We start from the raw sequence: 16293 nt of genomic DNA on the forward strand, positions 1-16293 counted from the left end.
CACTGTCAAATACGGTGGTGGCAGCATCCTGGTTTGTGCCTGCTTTTCTTCAGCAGGGACAGGGAAGTTGGTTAAAATTGATGGGAAGATGGATGGAGCCAAATAAAGGACCATTTTTCGAAGAAAACCTGTTGGAGTCTGCAAAAGACCTGAGAATGGGACGGAGATTTGTCTTCCAACAAGACAATGATCCCAAACATAAAGCAAAATCTACAATGGAATGGTTCACAAATAAACGTATCCAGGTGTTAGAATAGCCAAGTCAAAGTCCAGACCTTAATCCAATCGAGAATCTGTGAGAAGAGCTGAAAACTGCTGTTCACAAACGATCTCCGTCAAACCTCACTGAGCTTCAGCTGTTTGCCAAGGAAGAATGGGCAAGAATTTCAGTTTTTCGATGTACAAAACTGATAGAGACATACCCCAAGCGAATAATATTGCACGCCCCACTTTTCAGTTTTTTTATTTCCACAAAAACTTAAAATAACCAATAAATTTCATTCAACTTCACAATTGTGTTCCACTTGTTGTTGATTCTTCACCAAAAATTTACATTTGGTATCTTTATGTTTGAAGCATGATATGTGGGAAAAGGTTAAAAAGTTCCAGGGGGCCGACTACTTTCGCAAGGCACTGTAAATCTGGTATCGCTGTAATCATACCGACCCGACAAACAAATCAGTTTTATCACTTTTACCGCACGGTGAACAGCACACAAAAAATAAAATAAAAGCAATAACTGAATTTCTGGGTTTTGATCATTTTATATCAACACAGAGCACCATGAAGTACAAAGAACACCAAAAGGTAAAATAAAACCAAAAAATCATTTATTGAGTCAAGTGAAGCACCTGAATTTGTGAAAAAAGTAAGATGGGTTAAAAATGCAGCAAAAATGCTGAAAGAATTGGCATGCTTCAGACTTGAATCTGCACCAAATCTGCAAGTCACAAATAAGCAATGTGTGCATCACACATCAGGATTCTCATTCGATCCCTTTAGGCTTTCTGACAAATACGCTCAAGCCTCCCCACAGTCCATAGCATGAAATGACCACAGTCTGAACCTGCTCTTACAAGTTGCTTGTATACCAACTTATGTTCAAGCTCAATTCTTTGGTTTTGCTATTGTTTCTTTCACTTTATACAAAAAGGGGCATGGTCCCCCTTCGGAGCTAGGCATTTTATCTATATAGCTCCCCATGGAAAGGTGTCTGAACATTCGGGTCCCTGTCCTGCTCTGCCCTTCACATTGAGGTCAGCTAACACAAGGTAAAGTTTAAGTACAAGAGACAGGATAGGACCATCCCAATTCGGTACACCTTTGTCACGGTGGGATGCCTTTTACGCCTTTTTTTTGTCAAAATAGTGGGCAACCAAGTACCGTGATATTTATATATATACTGTTACTATTTACTTATTTACTTACTTAAGGGTATATTCCCATTTTGTTTTAGACAAATGGGCGGCCCCTTGAAATGGCGCTGGATGTTGGCTGTGGGACTGGACGTTACACTTTACCTCTAGCTCCTCACTTCAAGAAGGTCCTTGGACTAGACATCAGTGAATCCCAATTAAGTGTGGCAAAAAAAATGACTCTGGCAAATAATGTGTCGTACATGTGAGTACTAAACTGGATTTCCTAATTTTGTTGGTGTAATGAGAGGGTTAGATGGTATAAGTGACACTGGTAATCATTTGTCTTGTGTAGGGTGGCTCCGGCTGAGAAGTTACCACTGAAAGATGCTTCTGTGGACTTGGTACATTCTGGACTTGCTGCCCATTGGTTCACATTAGACAAGTTTATCAATGAATCAGTTCGAGTGCTGAAGACGAGAGGATGCTTGGCTTTCCACGGTTTTGTACCATTGTTTGAGCTTGAATACAAACATTTGTCTCATGACCTAAATGTAGTTGTGAAAGAGGTAACTTACTGATGTAGTTTGGATATAATGTTTGTAGTATTTATACTCTTATCCTCTTGAATAGTATGGTTCAATTATGCTGTTTTTAAATGCTGCTTGTCTATAATTTTGCATTTCTTTAATACCTAGAATCTGTAATTTCTATTCTGTATCCTATTCTGGTGCATGTAACACGAACGGCACTGGGATGTCACACAGATGATACGCACGTGCACATGGATGTCATTTGGGTGTCACACGGATAGTAAAAACAAAACTTCTCACGTGTACTTTTTTTAAGCGGAAGTGTGAAAGGGATCTTATACTGAGGTTTCCTAGGCCCACCAGAAGAAGCTCCACTGTTTTGTCTACACAGAACATACTTACTTCCACTTTCAAGTGCAATTTTTGTAATTACGGTATATTACGTACTAAACTTTTTGTTACTAAGATTTAACATGTCATTTGTGAATTATTCTTTAACAAATACACTCTAGTAGCAGGTAACAGGCTCACAATTCAGCCCAAATAAGTTTGTTGTGTACCGCAATTTTAAGGATTTGTTAAATTAGGGTTCACTGCTGAGTCAGAGCCCTGGCCATCTAAAAGATTGTTGGCCTGACACAAGACCTGCATAAATGGTGGGACCACTGAGTTGACATAGATGGAGATCAGTGCTCAAATGTAGTGTATGAGCAACGGCTGAAGAATCAGTCAAAGGCTCGTGTCACACTTGCAACTGAAATGTGAGAAACTAGCGTGAGTCTCTCGCCTCAATACCCGGCATGGCCGCTGGCACTCAGGATCAGAGTGTGCGGCTGCATGTATTTCTATGCAGCTGAACACTCCGGTCCGAACCGCTAGAGGCAGTGCTGGGTATTGAGGCGAGAGACTCACGCTAGTTTCTCGCATTTCAGTTACAAGTGTGACACCGGCCACATAATGGCAGTTTGTGTACAAAAAACAGTTTGTATGTAAAAACAAAATGTTTTTAAAGGGGTATTAACTAGTAGACAACCCCTCATTAGTGCATACAGGGGAGGTGGAAAAAATTTGAATGTCAAGTGAGTGCTGAGTATGGAAGAATAGAGTTAGTCCAGAAGGTTAATATGAATTTAAAAAAAAATCACTTCCATGGGACTATTTATAAGACTTTACAGATAATAATCTGTCACCATGCAAGCAGTGACCTGAAAAATGTAGTCAGGAAAAAGCCAAATCTTTAGCAGGAATCACAAAAGAGAAGCACCAGTGAAAAAAGTGGTAATCTCAGAAACCTATTGCTTAGTGAGGATGTGGAACCCAAACCATGTCAACGAATATAGCTAATAACCACATTTTTATGAAAACTTTTTTTTGCAGGAATGGGTTACTTTGTTCGACCATGTTGATATTTCAACAGATGAAATGATTTGTCAGTACCAAAACATCTATGAGGCGATTCCACTAAAAGATAAGAAACAGTAAGTTTTTACATATAGAGTATAAATCTATAGGTAGGCGCAAGTGTAATCAATGAGAAAAGGATATTAGCTGCAAACAGGACAATACCACAACGTTGTCATAAACCAAAGTCAATTATACCGAAGTCTGCACCATAAATACCCTTTCATTCAATTGAGAAAGAGGGAAAAAATGTTTAATAGAATTAAAGCAAGGCAGCAGGACCTTGTGTGACGTCATTTTTTCCCTCTTTCTCAATTGGATGAAAGGGTATTTATAGCGCAGACTTTGGTATAATTGTTTAATAATTATAATACGTTTTTACATATGCAATATTTACTTCTCTGTTAAGGCACACAGGTTTAAAAGACCAAATTTTTCCAGGTCTCCCAAAACATTGACGCTGCTGGAATCAGCAATAGATTTTTTTACAGTTCCTGGACTATTTTTTTAATTTAAATTGTTTCAAATCACATTGATTATTTGACATTATTCAATGGCTCATTGAGATTTAAACAGTGCATACTGTGTAGTTATTTTATGGCAAAATACTTTTAAAAATTTTTTGGGACAAACTGGTTTATTCACCTGGCAGGGGTTATATTTAATGAGTTTATATGAAAGAAAACCTGTCGTTTTGAGAATGATATCTAATTTGCAGGCCGGATATTTTAGAGCAGAAGGAGCTGATCATCTTGATATACATTTTTGTTGGGAAAAATTCAATATAACTAGCATTTTACAGAAATCCCTATTGCTTGTACGTATATGAGTCCAGTGGGTCATCCTATTAAGGGACTGACAGTCTTCCCTTTATGACTAGGTAGAGATAGCTGTCAATCACTGGCTAGGACCACTCACTGGGCACATCCAGAATTTGACTGTTCTTATTACGCCAGGGACAGCTATGCCCTCACCAGACATCGTAATCTCAATGGTATTTGCAACCTCATATTCATAAAGTATAACATTTAATAGTATATTTAAAAGTTCAAAAACACAACAAACAAATAAAATCAGATCCCTCAAGAATGTGCAAAAATAACAAACAAGCTCAATCAGGGCACCAACAGTCTATACTGTGCTACCTATGCCAATACCACTGGCAGTGTAGTGAAAAGACTCAATGGAGTGTAACAGAATTATCTATGCCAGTACCACTGACATGCAGTCAGAAACTCCAATAGTGTAGTATAGATCCATATAAATAACTAGAATGGTCTCACCAAAACCAGTTGTTGTTTGGACTTCTGGCAAAGAGTTTACAAACACTCATGTGGAGCAATGGGCATTAAGCCACTGGGAAGTCATCCATATCATGAGTTGAAATCTTTGTGCCATTTCAAAGAGAACCGCGCCCGACACGTGTCATCCAACCAGGACTCATCATGGGATATGGCAGCTGAAAAAGGAGGGCTCCACCATGTTAGGTAGAAAGAAAGAGCCTCCCATAGGGACGATTTCATGATAAGATCCATTTATATAGACATTTGCATAATACAAAACACATGGTATTTTTCACCTGTTCAACAAATATCCAATATGCAGTCAGTTGGATAGAGGGGGAACGCCTTTCGCCCAGTCATGATGATATATGAATAATTGTATTACGGTTCACGTGACTGCAGAGTCAGACCTCATTGGTTGCGCTAATGAAACGCTGGCACCGTGGACTGCACACATAAATTCAAGCATGAGGAACTTTTCAATATCCGGTGCGCCCACGGCTGGGCACATGCGTGAACTGCATGTGTGATGAAACCCATATACTGCTTCCGTTATACCAGAAGAAGGTGCTTCCAGTACGTTGTGAGGCGTAGATCACCATTAATAGCGGCATAGAAGAATTTTCCAACTTCAATATTACCACATGCTACACATCCGCTACATTTGTAGCAACCAGACAAGTTTTTGCCAAATCAGACAAGGTGATTTTCTGGATTTGTTTTCTCATTTTGACTCTCATAGTTGTGTTCTACCTATGATGTCAATTATAGGCTTCTCTCATCTTTTTAAGTGGGAGAACTTGCACAATTGGTGGCTGACTAAATACTTTTTTCCCCACTGTAATTCAATAGCTGGGTTCTACCTAATGGGTTTAGAGTTGTTTTGTTAAGTTTGTAAGCTGCCATGCTGCATCACCAATAGGCCATCCCTGGGATTCATTTGACTATTACAGCTTTCCAGGTAAATGCTCAGTAGTTGCACTAGGCATGTGCATAATTAGGTAAATTATAGTAACGTAGCCAACATTTCTGTGCCTATTGAGTGACGCAGCACAGTGGCCCCGGCCATTTCTGAATTGTCCTGTAACATTTTATTGGTTGGTGGAAGCGTAACAAGTCTGAGTTTAACATTAAAAGTTAATTTTAAAATTTTAGTGTTTACTGCTTTCCTTGTTCAAGGATTTGCTGTTGTCATGTCGGTCGCTGTTCAGACCAGGTCGTTCGACAGACAGCGGTAATTCCGCTTTTGACCACTATGTGCTCATTGGCGTCGGCTAGATTTTATCTAGCTGTTCCGGGGTTAATTTACCTGATCCTCGGATTGGAAGCTGGGCCATGCCGATTGCCTTTAAATAGTTCTCCTGATCATTGGGCGTCACCGATTATAGCTTCTGTCTTGTGCGTTGTTATCTCGGTCTGGAGTGGTGAGCTGGTTGTTAAAGATTCGTTGCTGGCGGTGTATTTTCCTTTGTCTTATTTACTCCTTCCTGTATTTGTATTTATTTTGCCCTGCACATTTATAGTGTATTCCTGAGTGACTGCGGCGTGGTGTATATTTTCCTTTATCCTTGTCTGTGCTAACTGTGGGTATTGGTGTATTACCTCTTCACTGGGTGGTGGGCAGGGGTTTCAGCCTAGGGTTGAAACAGGAGACAGGGTGAGGTTCGAGGCCTGGACATGCACACCATCAGTGTAAACTCCAGGTAGAGGGTCAGTCAGGATTTCTCTAGTCTGAGGGAAATTGCAGGGGCCCGGGTTATTAGCTCTCGCCCACCTAGTCTCCCTGTGACATTATAATTGGCCCAACAACAAAAAAGAAAAAAAAAAAAGGGGTTTCTTTTTTTGTGTGTTTTGTCATGGATCCCATGACTTCCATAACCCGCCAGTTGGAGGCGCTGTTCCTACAGGTCACTGAGTTGAGGGGGGCAGTACAGCAACAGGGACTAGCAGTATCTAATGTGCAAGCTGGAGCGACAGGAAGAGTTGCTGAGCCTAAATTTCCTTTGCCTGAAAAATTTGCTGGGGAACGCAGTAAGTTTGTTTCTTTTTGTGAAGCTTGCAAACTATATTTCCGTATGCGCCCGATCTCCTCGGGTAGTGAGGCTCAGCGTGTGGGTCTGGTGTTGTCATTGTTAAGCGGGGATCCCCAAGCATAGGCGTTTTCTTTGCCATCTGATTCTGCTGCATTTGACTCTGTGGAGTTTTTTTTCCTCTCTTGGAAAAATCTACGATGAACCTGACAGAATGGCTCTAGCAGAATCTAAGATACGCACTATTCGCCAGGGGGAGCGAGTTGCAGAGGATTACTGTTCTGAATTTCATCGCTGAGCGATCGATACACAATGGAATGATCCAGCATTGCGGAGTCAGTTTATACATGCGATATCTGGAAGGGTTAAAAAAGCCCTTCTGATGTACGAGACTCCTGCTTCTCTAGATTCCGCTATGAGTCTGGTTGTCCGCATTGATCGCCGTTTGCGTTAGGGGGAGCATGAGACACCGCCTATGGGAGAGGGTTTAGGTTCACATGAGGTTGCTGCAGGTGAGCCTACGGAGCCTACGCAAATCGCAGGGGTGTCACATGTGAAGCGTCAAGCCGCTGAGCTCAGGAAGCAGGGAGCCTGTTTTTACTGTGGTAAAACTGGTCATTTTATTAACATCTGTCCTCTGCTGTCTAAGAAAAACGCAACGGCGGAAAACTTCTAAGCTCAGAGGGTGTGGAGGAGACCAATCTGAGCTTATGTATATCCTCCATGGTGGTTTCTCAATGCATGCTCCCTGCTAAGGTTGTTATCGCTGGCAGTGAGCTGCCAATTACTGTTTTTGGGGATAGTGGTTCAGCCACAAATCTCATTGATGAGGAGTTTGCGCGCACAGCAGGTTTTAGGATTGAAAAACTGTCTCATCCTATCCACGTGGTCACCGTCAATGCTGCTCCTCTCTCTCAGGGGGAGATTACTGAATTTGTGGCTGAGGTAAAACTCCACATTGGGGTTCTACATTCTGAGCGGGTTACATGTAAGGTGCTCAGGAATCTTCCTGCTCAGGTGGTTTTGGGTTTTCCTTGGTTGTCTATGCACAACCCGGTAATTGACTGGAAAACTCAGGACATAATTCAGTGGAGCGAGTTCTGCCAGGAGAATTGCCTGGCCACATGTGTGGCTGCGGTGACTTCAAGCGTTCCGGAGTCACTTCTGGATTTTGTGGATGTGTTCTCTGAGAAGGGTTGTTCAGAGTTGCCGCCACATCGTCCCTATGACTGTTCTATCAGGTTTAAACCTGGAGCCAAATTCCCTAAAGCAAGGATGTTTAACATCTCCAGTCCGGAGAGACAAGCGTTAAAAGATTACATTGCTGAAAGCTTGAGCAAAGGGCACATCAGGCCGTCATCCTCGCCGGTGGCAGCAGGGTTCTTCTTCGTGAAGAAGAAAGATGGTGAATTACGCCCGTGTTTGGATTTCAGGGAGTTGAACCAAATTACGGTTCGTGATCCATATCCTATGCCACTGATACCAGATTTGTTCAACCAGGTGGCAGGTGCTAAGTGATTTACCAAGCTTGACCTCAGGGGGGCGTACAACCTCATAAGAGTCTGTCAAGGTGATGAGTGGAAGACGGCTTTTAATACCCCTGAGGGTCATTTTGAAAATTTGGTGATGCCATTTGGGTTGACTAACGCACCCGCAGTGTTCCACCATTTCATCAATGATGTGTTCTCGCATGTTTTGGGAAAGTTTGTTATCGTGTACCTAGATGACATTCTCATATATTCTTGCGAACGTGATGCTCATTTAGATCATGTCAGGCAGGTGTTACAGCTTCTCAGAGAGAATAAGCTGTATGCTAAACTTGAGAAATGTGTATTTTCTGTTCAAGAGTTGCCTTTCTTGGGTTATATTGTGTCTGCTTCTGGTTTTAAAATGGACGCCGCTAAGGTGCAAGCGGTGCTGCATTGGGAACGGCCTGATAACCTGAAAGCACTTCAGCGGTTCCTTGGGTTTTCTAACTACTATAGGAAATTTTTCAAGGATTTTTCCATCATTGCTAAACCGCTAACTGACATGACTAAAAAGGGTACCAATTTCTCCGTTTGGCCTGAGGCTGCTGTGCGCGCATTTGAATTTCTTAAGAACAGCTTTGTTTCAGCCCCCATTCTTGTGCAGCCAGACGTATCAAAACCCTTTGTTGTGGAAGTCGATGCGTCTGAGGTTGGTGTGGGGGCGGTACTATCTCAAGGCTCATCTTTGAATGGTTTGCGTCCGTGCGCCTATTTCTCCAAGAAAATGTCGTCCACTGAACGTAACTACGATATCGGCAACAGGGAGTTGTTGGCAATTAAGTTGGCCTTTGAGTAATGGCGACACTTCTTGGAGGGGTCGGTACATCAGGTTACTGTTATTACCGATCATAAGAATCTGCTGTATTTGGAGTCAGCCAAGCGTCTGTCCCCCAGGCAGGCCCGCTGGGCATTGTTTTTCACGTGGTTCAACTTTGTTGTCACTTACAGACCTGGTTCTAAAAACACTAAGGCGGATGCCCTGTCCAGGTGTTTTCCAGGGGGAGAACCTCGGGAAGATCCAGTACCCATCCTCCAAAAGGGTGTTTTGGTTTCGGCTCTCACTACCGAGGTTGAGGCTGAGATTGCCGAGGCTCAGGAGGAGGTACCATCTGAGCTTCCCATCAACAAATCTTTTGTACCGCTTCATCTCTGCTTAAAGGTTTTGGCGGAGCATCATGATGCTGTCCTGGCTGGCCACCCAGGGGTTAGAGGTACCTTGGAGTTGGTGTCACGTCGGTTTTGGTGGCCCAAGATCCGACAGGACGTGGTCATACGTGCCAGCTTGTACCACGTGCGCTAGGGCTAAGATGCCCCGCTCCCGTCCTGTTGGCACACTACTTCCTCTTGAGGTACCTAGTAAGCCATGGACGGAAATCTCCATGGATTTCATCACTGATTTGCCCTCATCAGCTGGGAACACGGTCATCTTGGTGATTGTTGATCAGTTTTCTAAAATGTCTCACTTTGTGTCTTTGCCTTCATTGCCTAACGCTAAGACTCTGGCTCAGGTATTTGTGCAGGAGGTGATCAGACTTCATGGGGTTCCATCTGACATCATGTCTGATAGGGGGTCTCAGTTTGTGGCAAAATTTTGGAAAGCATTTTGCTCACGGCTGGGGATCAAGTTGTCTCATTCTTTGGCGTTTCATCCTCAGTCAAATGGTCAGACTGAGCGTATGAACCAAAATTTGGAACAGTACCAATGCTGCTTTGTCTCTGAAAACCCGGAGGAGTGGTCTACCTTTCTTCCTTTGGCTGAGTTTGCCATCAATAATCACCGCCAGGAGTCGTCTGGGGAGTCTCTGTTTTTTTGTGTTTACGGGCTACATCCTCAATTTTGTACTTTGAGTCAGAGGGGCTCTTCCGGCGTTCCGGAGGAGGACCAGTTAGGAGCACAATTGTCATCAGTCTGGAGGAGAGTTAAACAGCGCCTGTTGAGTGTGGGTGCTAGGTACAAACGTGTGGCTGACAGTAGGCGTGTGCCAGGTCCGGACCTGAGTGTGGATGACTGGGTGTGGTTATCCACAAAAAACATAAGACTCAAAATACCATCCCTTAAATTGGGTCCACGGTTTATTGGTCCATTTAGGGTCACCGCCGTCATTAACCCAGTAGCGTACCGATTGGAGCTCCCTGCGGTGTATAAGATACACAACGTGTTCCACAGGTCTCTTTTAAAGAAGGTGGTGGGTTCTGTGGACCCGGCGCCTATGCCACCTCCAGTCTTGGTGGATGGTAATTTGGAATTTGAAGTCTCCAAGGTGGTTGACTCTCATGTAGTGCGCCGCACTTTACAGTACTTGGTACACTGGCGTGGTTATAGGCCTGAGGAGAGGTCCTGGGTACCAGTCTCGGACTTTCATGCGGATCGGCTGGTCAGGTTTTTTCATCGTCGCCATCCGGACAAGCCGGGTCCTATAAGCCGTGAGGGCCCTGGGGTCCCTCGTAGAAGGCGGGGTACTGTCATGTCGGACACTGTTCAGACCAGGTCATTCGACAGACAGCGGTAATTCCGCTTTTGACCACTATGTGCTCATTGGCGTCGGCTATATTTTATCTATCTGTTCCGGGGTTAATTTACCTGATCCTCGGATTGGAAGCTGGGCCATGCCCATTCCCTTTAAATAGTTCTCCTGATCATTGGGCATCGCAGATTATAGCTTCTGTCTTGTGCGTTGTTATCTCGGTCTGGAGTGGTGAGCTGGTTGTTAAAGATTCGTTGCTGGTGGTGTATTTTCCTTTGTCTTATTTACTCCTTCCTGTATTTGTATTTATTTTGCCCTGCACATTTATAGTGTATTCCTGAGTGACTGCGGCGTGGTGTATATTTTCCTTTACCCTTGTCTGTGCTAACTGTGGGTATTGGTGTACTACCTCTTCACTGGGTGGTGGGCGGAGGTTTCAGCCTAAGGTTGAAACAGGAGACAGGGTGAGGTTCGAGGCCTGGACATGCACTGTTGTGAACTCTGTTTTCAGGCTCCCTCTTGTGGTCACTGGTGGTATGGTGTGACTTTTGCTTTGGGCTCCCCCTGGTGGCTTTGTTTGTTATCCTGCTGGTCTCTGGCTATCAGCTGGTTCGTTATCCTCTGGGAGGTTCCTATATAGCTCTGTTTTGCTTTCACTTGTTGCCGGCTGTCGATGTAATCAGTGCTACTCAGATTCCTTCTGACTACCTTGCTCCCAGTCCATCCAGGACAAGCTAAGTTTTGTTTGCTCATTTTTTGATCAGCAGTGTTTATCATGTTTTCTTGTCCAGCTTGCTAAAATGTGATTCCCTCGCTTGCTGGATGCTCTAGTGGACTGAGTTTCTCCCCACACACCATTAGTTGGTGCGTGGGTTCTTGAAATCTCAGGATGGATATTTTGTAAGGGTTTTTTATTGATCGCATAGACCCCTGCTCTATTTTCTGCTTTCTAGTACTAGTGGGCCTCTTTTGCTGAATCTGATTTCATCCCTACATATGTGCCTTCTTCTTACTTCACCGTTAATATTTGTTGGGGGCTTCTATATCTTTGGGGATTATTTCTCTGGAGGCAAGCGAGGTCTTTCTTTCTCTTTAGGGGTAGCTAGTTCCTCAGGCTGGCTCAAGACGTCTAGGAATTTTTTAGGCACGTTCACCGGCTACCTCTAGTTGTGTTGGATAGGTTCAGATTTGCGATCAGTCCAGTTACCATCTCCCTAGAGCTTGTCCTTAGTTTATTCACTTGCTGGTCTATTCGTGATCCTCAGCCACTAAGGATCATAACAGTACAGCCGGCCGATAAAGTGTTAATTGCATGGCAGAAGCAGGAGAAAAGAAGCCTTGAGAATTATTTTTTTTGTTGTTGTTGCCATGTGTCTAGCTGCGGTGGCTAGCTTCTCTCCTCCTCTTAATCTTGGTGTGGCTCTGAGTTCAGCTGCTGACATGGATGTCCAGAGCTTGGCTTCCAGTCTGGATCATCTTGCTGCTAGGGTTCAAAGTATTCAGGATTTTGTTGTTCACAGTCCTATGTCTGAGCCTAGAATACCTATTCCGGAGTTGTTTTCTGGAGATAGATCTAGGTTCCTGAATTTTAGGAACAATTGTAAGTTGTTTCTTTTTTTGAAACCTCGTTCCTCTGGTGATGCCGTTCAGCAAGTTAAGATTATCATTTCCTTTTTGCGCGGTGACCCTCAAGATTGGGCCTTCGCATTGGAACCAGGGGATCCTGCATTGCTTAGTGTAGATGCGTTTTTTCTAGCCCTTGGATTGCTCTATGAGCAACCTAATCTTGAGAACCAGGCTGAAAAAACGTTATTGGCCCTCTCGCAGGGGCAAGATGAAGCAGAGGTGTACTGCCAGGAATTTCGGAAATGGTCGGTGCTTACTCAGTGGAATGAGTGTGCCCTGGCTGCAAATTTCAGAGAAGGTCTTTCTGAAGCCATTAAGAATGTCATGGTGGGGTTCCCTACACCTGCAGGTCTGAATGAGTCAATGACTCTGGCCATTCAGATTGATCGGCGTTTGCGGGAGCGCAAACCTGTGCACCATTTGGTGGTGTCTTCTGAACAGACACCTGAATCTATGCAATGTGACAGAATTATGACCAGAAGTGAACGGCAAAATTATAGATGGCAAAATGGGTTGTGCTTTTAATGTGGTGACTCAGCTCATGTTATCTCAGCATGCTCTAAGCGCAAAAAAAAGGTTGATAAATCTGTCACCATTGGTACTTTACAGCCTAAGTTCATTTTGTCTGTTACCCTGATTTGTTCCCTGTCATCTTACCCGGTTAATGCTTTTGTAGATTCAGGTGCCGCCCTGAGTCTGATGGATTGGTCATTTGCCAGGCGCTGTGGTTTTGATTTGGAGCCTTTAAAATTCCCTATTCCACTAAGGTGAATTGATTCTACACCATTGGCTACGAATAGACCTCAGTACTGGACACAAGTGACCATGTGCATGACTCCTGTTCATCAGGAGGTGATTCGCTTTCTTGTACTGCATAATTTGCATGATGTCGTCGTGTTGGGTCTACCATGGTTGCAGACTCATAATCCAGTCCTGGATTGGAAAGCTATGTCGGTGTCAAGTTGGGGTTGTCAGGGAATTCATGGTGACGCTCCTGTGGTGTCAATTGCTTCGTCCACTCCTTCTGAAGTCCCTACGTTTTTGTCAGACTACCAGGATGTATTTGAGGAGCCCAAACTCAATTCTCTACCTCCTCATAGGGACTGTGATTGTGCTATAAATTTGATTCCTGGTAGTAAGTTTCCTAAGGGACGACTTTTCAATTTATCTGTGCCGGAGCATGCTGCCATGCGGAGTTATATAAAGGAGTCTTTAGAGAAGGGACATATTCGCCGGTCCTGATCCCCTCTTGGTGCAGGATTCTTTTTTGTGGCTAAAAAGGATGGTTCCCTGAGACCCTGTATTGATTATCGCCTTTTGAATAAAATCACGGTCAAATTTCAGTATCCTTTGCCATTGTTAACTGATTTGTTTGCTCGCATTAGGGGGTCTAGTTGGTTCACCAAGATAGATCTTCGTGGTGCGTATAACCTTGTGCGTATAAAACAGGGTGATGAATGGAAAACTGCATTTAATACATCTGAAGGCCATTTTGAGTACTTGGTGATGCCTTTTGGACTTTCTAATGCTCCTTCAGTCTTTCAGTCCTTTATGCATGACATCTTCCGTGAATATCTTGATAAGTTTATGATTGTGTATCTGGATGATATTCTGTTTTTTTCGGATGATTGGGAGTCTCATGTTAAGCAGGTCAGGATGGTCTTTCAGGTCCTGCGTGACAATGCTTTATTTGTGAAGGGCTCAAAATGTCTTTTTGGAGTCCAGAAGATTTCTTTTTTGGGTTTCATTTTTTCTCCTTCTACTATTGAGATGGACCCAGTCAAGGTTCAGGCTATTCATGACTGGACGCAGCCTACATCTGTTAAGAGTCTTCAGAAGTTCTTGGGTTTTGCTAATTTTTACCGTCGCTTCATAGCTAATTTTTCTGGCGTTGTTAAGCCTTTGACGGATTTGACCAAGAAGGGTTCTGATGTGACTAATTGGTCTTCTGCGGCTGTGGAGGCCTTTCGGGAGCTGAAGCATCGGTTTTCTTCGGCTCCGGTCTTGTGCCAGCCAGATGTCTCACTTCCCTTCCAGGTGGAGGTTGATGCTTCCGAGATTGGAGCGGGGGCTGTTTTGTTGCAGAGAAGCCCCGATGGCTCTGTGATGAAGCCATGTGCTTTCTTTTCAAGAAAGTTTTCGCCTGCCGAGCGGAATTATGATGTCGGTAATCGGGAGCTGTTGGCTATGAAGTGGGCATTTGAGGAGTGGCGACATTGGCTCGAGGGAGCTAAACATCGTGTGGTGGTCTTGACTGATCACAAGAATTTGATTTATCTCGAGTCGGCCAAGCGGCGGAATCCCAGACAGGCTCGTTGGTCGTTGTTTTTCTCTCGTTTTGATTTCATGGTCTCGTACCTGCCGGGTTCGAAGAATGTGAAGGCTGATGCTCTTTCTAGGAGTTTTGTGCCTGACTCTCCTGGAGATTCAGAGCCGTCTGGTATCCTTAGAGAAGGGGTGATTTTGTCTGCCATCTCCTCAGATTTGCGACGTGTGCTGCAAGAGTTTCAGGCGGATAGACCTGACCGCTGTCCACCGGAGAGACTGTTTGTCCCGGATAGATGGATTTTTGCATACTCAGGTCTAGGGTGATGGATTGGGAGGCTAGGGAGGCGGCCTGGCTAGCCAAGCCATCCAATGTGTTTGATCTTTCTGGATCGGTTGCTGTTGAGTCAGAATCAGGTTTTTCCAATGTATGCTCAGAATTGATGAGGGCACATAAGACAGGGATTAGACTCTGGTGGAATATGAGGAGTCTAGAAGAGTATTTGAAATTAGGCTTAATACCTCGTGGTTTGAGGGTTTCCATATTTCCAGCTTGGGAACCCTCAGGATCATTTAAACAGATTTGGGAACAGGGCCTTACACGCTGTTCCAATATACTGATCAACCTATTATTGGAGCATGACAGAGATTTATTTATGATGACCAAGTCCTCTATTAAAGAATTGGAAACCAAATTGAATACATTTGAAGGGATACAGGTGCATACCTTCAAGACCACACTTAAAGAGACCTTGGACAAATACGAGATAAAGGTGACGAGCAGGAAGCGTAAAAAACTTCTCAGGGACAAGACTGATTTGGAGCAAAATGCAGTGTATAGATGGACGCACAGGGGTAACCCACGCCGGACTAGATCCTATGGCCATGGTTCCGTGACAACAGCTACAATATCCACCTCTCTACCTCGTGGTGAAGAAAGCTCCAGTGATGATTTTTTATCTTCCACCGGAAGCGAGGTAGACCACGGACCAGGCGTGGGAGGAGACAGAGGGGGAACAAGAAAACGCATAACGCGTTACAGGGACCACAATCCGACTTACCCCCACAAATACTCAACCAGACGGAAATAAACCAAGCCTCCTCCCCCCCTGATACGGAGCAGACTTCTGGAGCCTCCACATCCACCCTCCAGGTAATAAATCTTTCTAAACATGAACTTACTGCGGTGGAACTTGCCGTCTTGAAGAGGGGTTTAACTTTTGCTCCCACGCACACAGCTGACAAATTTACCTTAGTTAAGGACCTCTATTTGTTTTGTAGGAGCCTTACGTTTCAGGTGATCTACAAAAAAACGGATATTCTACAATCAATACCTGAGGATGAGCGCCAAGCCTTCCAAGATCTACTAGCCCTATTGGAGGAGAACGAATCTGGGTGTACCAGAAGAAAGTTCCCTGGCAGGAATAGATCCCTTAAAACGCCTTCCTTCTCCTTGGTACCCGCCATCAAGATATTCTTTGAGCTGGTGAAAAGAGACATTCTGGCAATGCCAATACAGGTGAGTAGATCTTCTAACCTTAATCTCGCTGAAAAATGGGCTTTGCGGGACTTACAAAGTAACAAGGAATTTGTGATTAAAGAGGCGGACAAGGGGGGCAATGTGGTGCTGTGGTCAAGTGAAGCATATCTAGAGGAGGCCAATAGACAGCTCACTAACCCCAGATGCTATCAAAAATTACCCTCAGATCCCACGGCAGTGTTTGCGTCTAAATTTGACTCTTTACTCTGCAGGACGCTAAGTTTCGGCATTATCTCACCCCAAGAGAAAAAATATTTATGGGTGGA

General features: G+C 44.1%; 1 protein-coding gene across 2 annotated transcripts in view; it reads left to right on the forward strand.

Moving 5' to 3' along the window:
• The window catches only part of LOC143784254 (putative methyltransferase DDB_G0268948), a 150102-nt gene that overhangs the window by 61626 nt on the left and 72183 nt on the right, over positions 1-16293 (forward strand). For both annotated transcript variants that reach the window (XM_077272278.1, XM_077272277.1), the window contains exons 3-5: positions 1457-1620; positions 1711-1924; positions 3266-3366. In XM_077272278.1, coding sequence (XP_077128393.1) covers positions 1457-1620; positions 1711-1924; positions 3266-3366 — 479 coding nt within the window. The remainder of the gene's footprint in view (positions 1-1456; positions 1621-1710; positions 1925-3265; positions 3367-16293) is intronic.

Source organism: Ranitomeya variabilis, chromosome 7 (genome assembly GCF_051348905.1).
Source record: "Ranitomeya variabilis isolate aRanVar5 chromosome 7, aRanVar5.hap1, whole genome shotgun sequence".
Lineage (NCBI taxonomy): Eukaryota > Metazoa > Chordata > Amphibia > Anura > Dendrobatidae > Ranitomeya > Ranitomeya variabilis.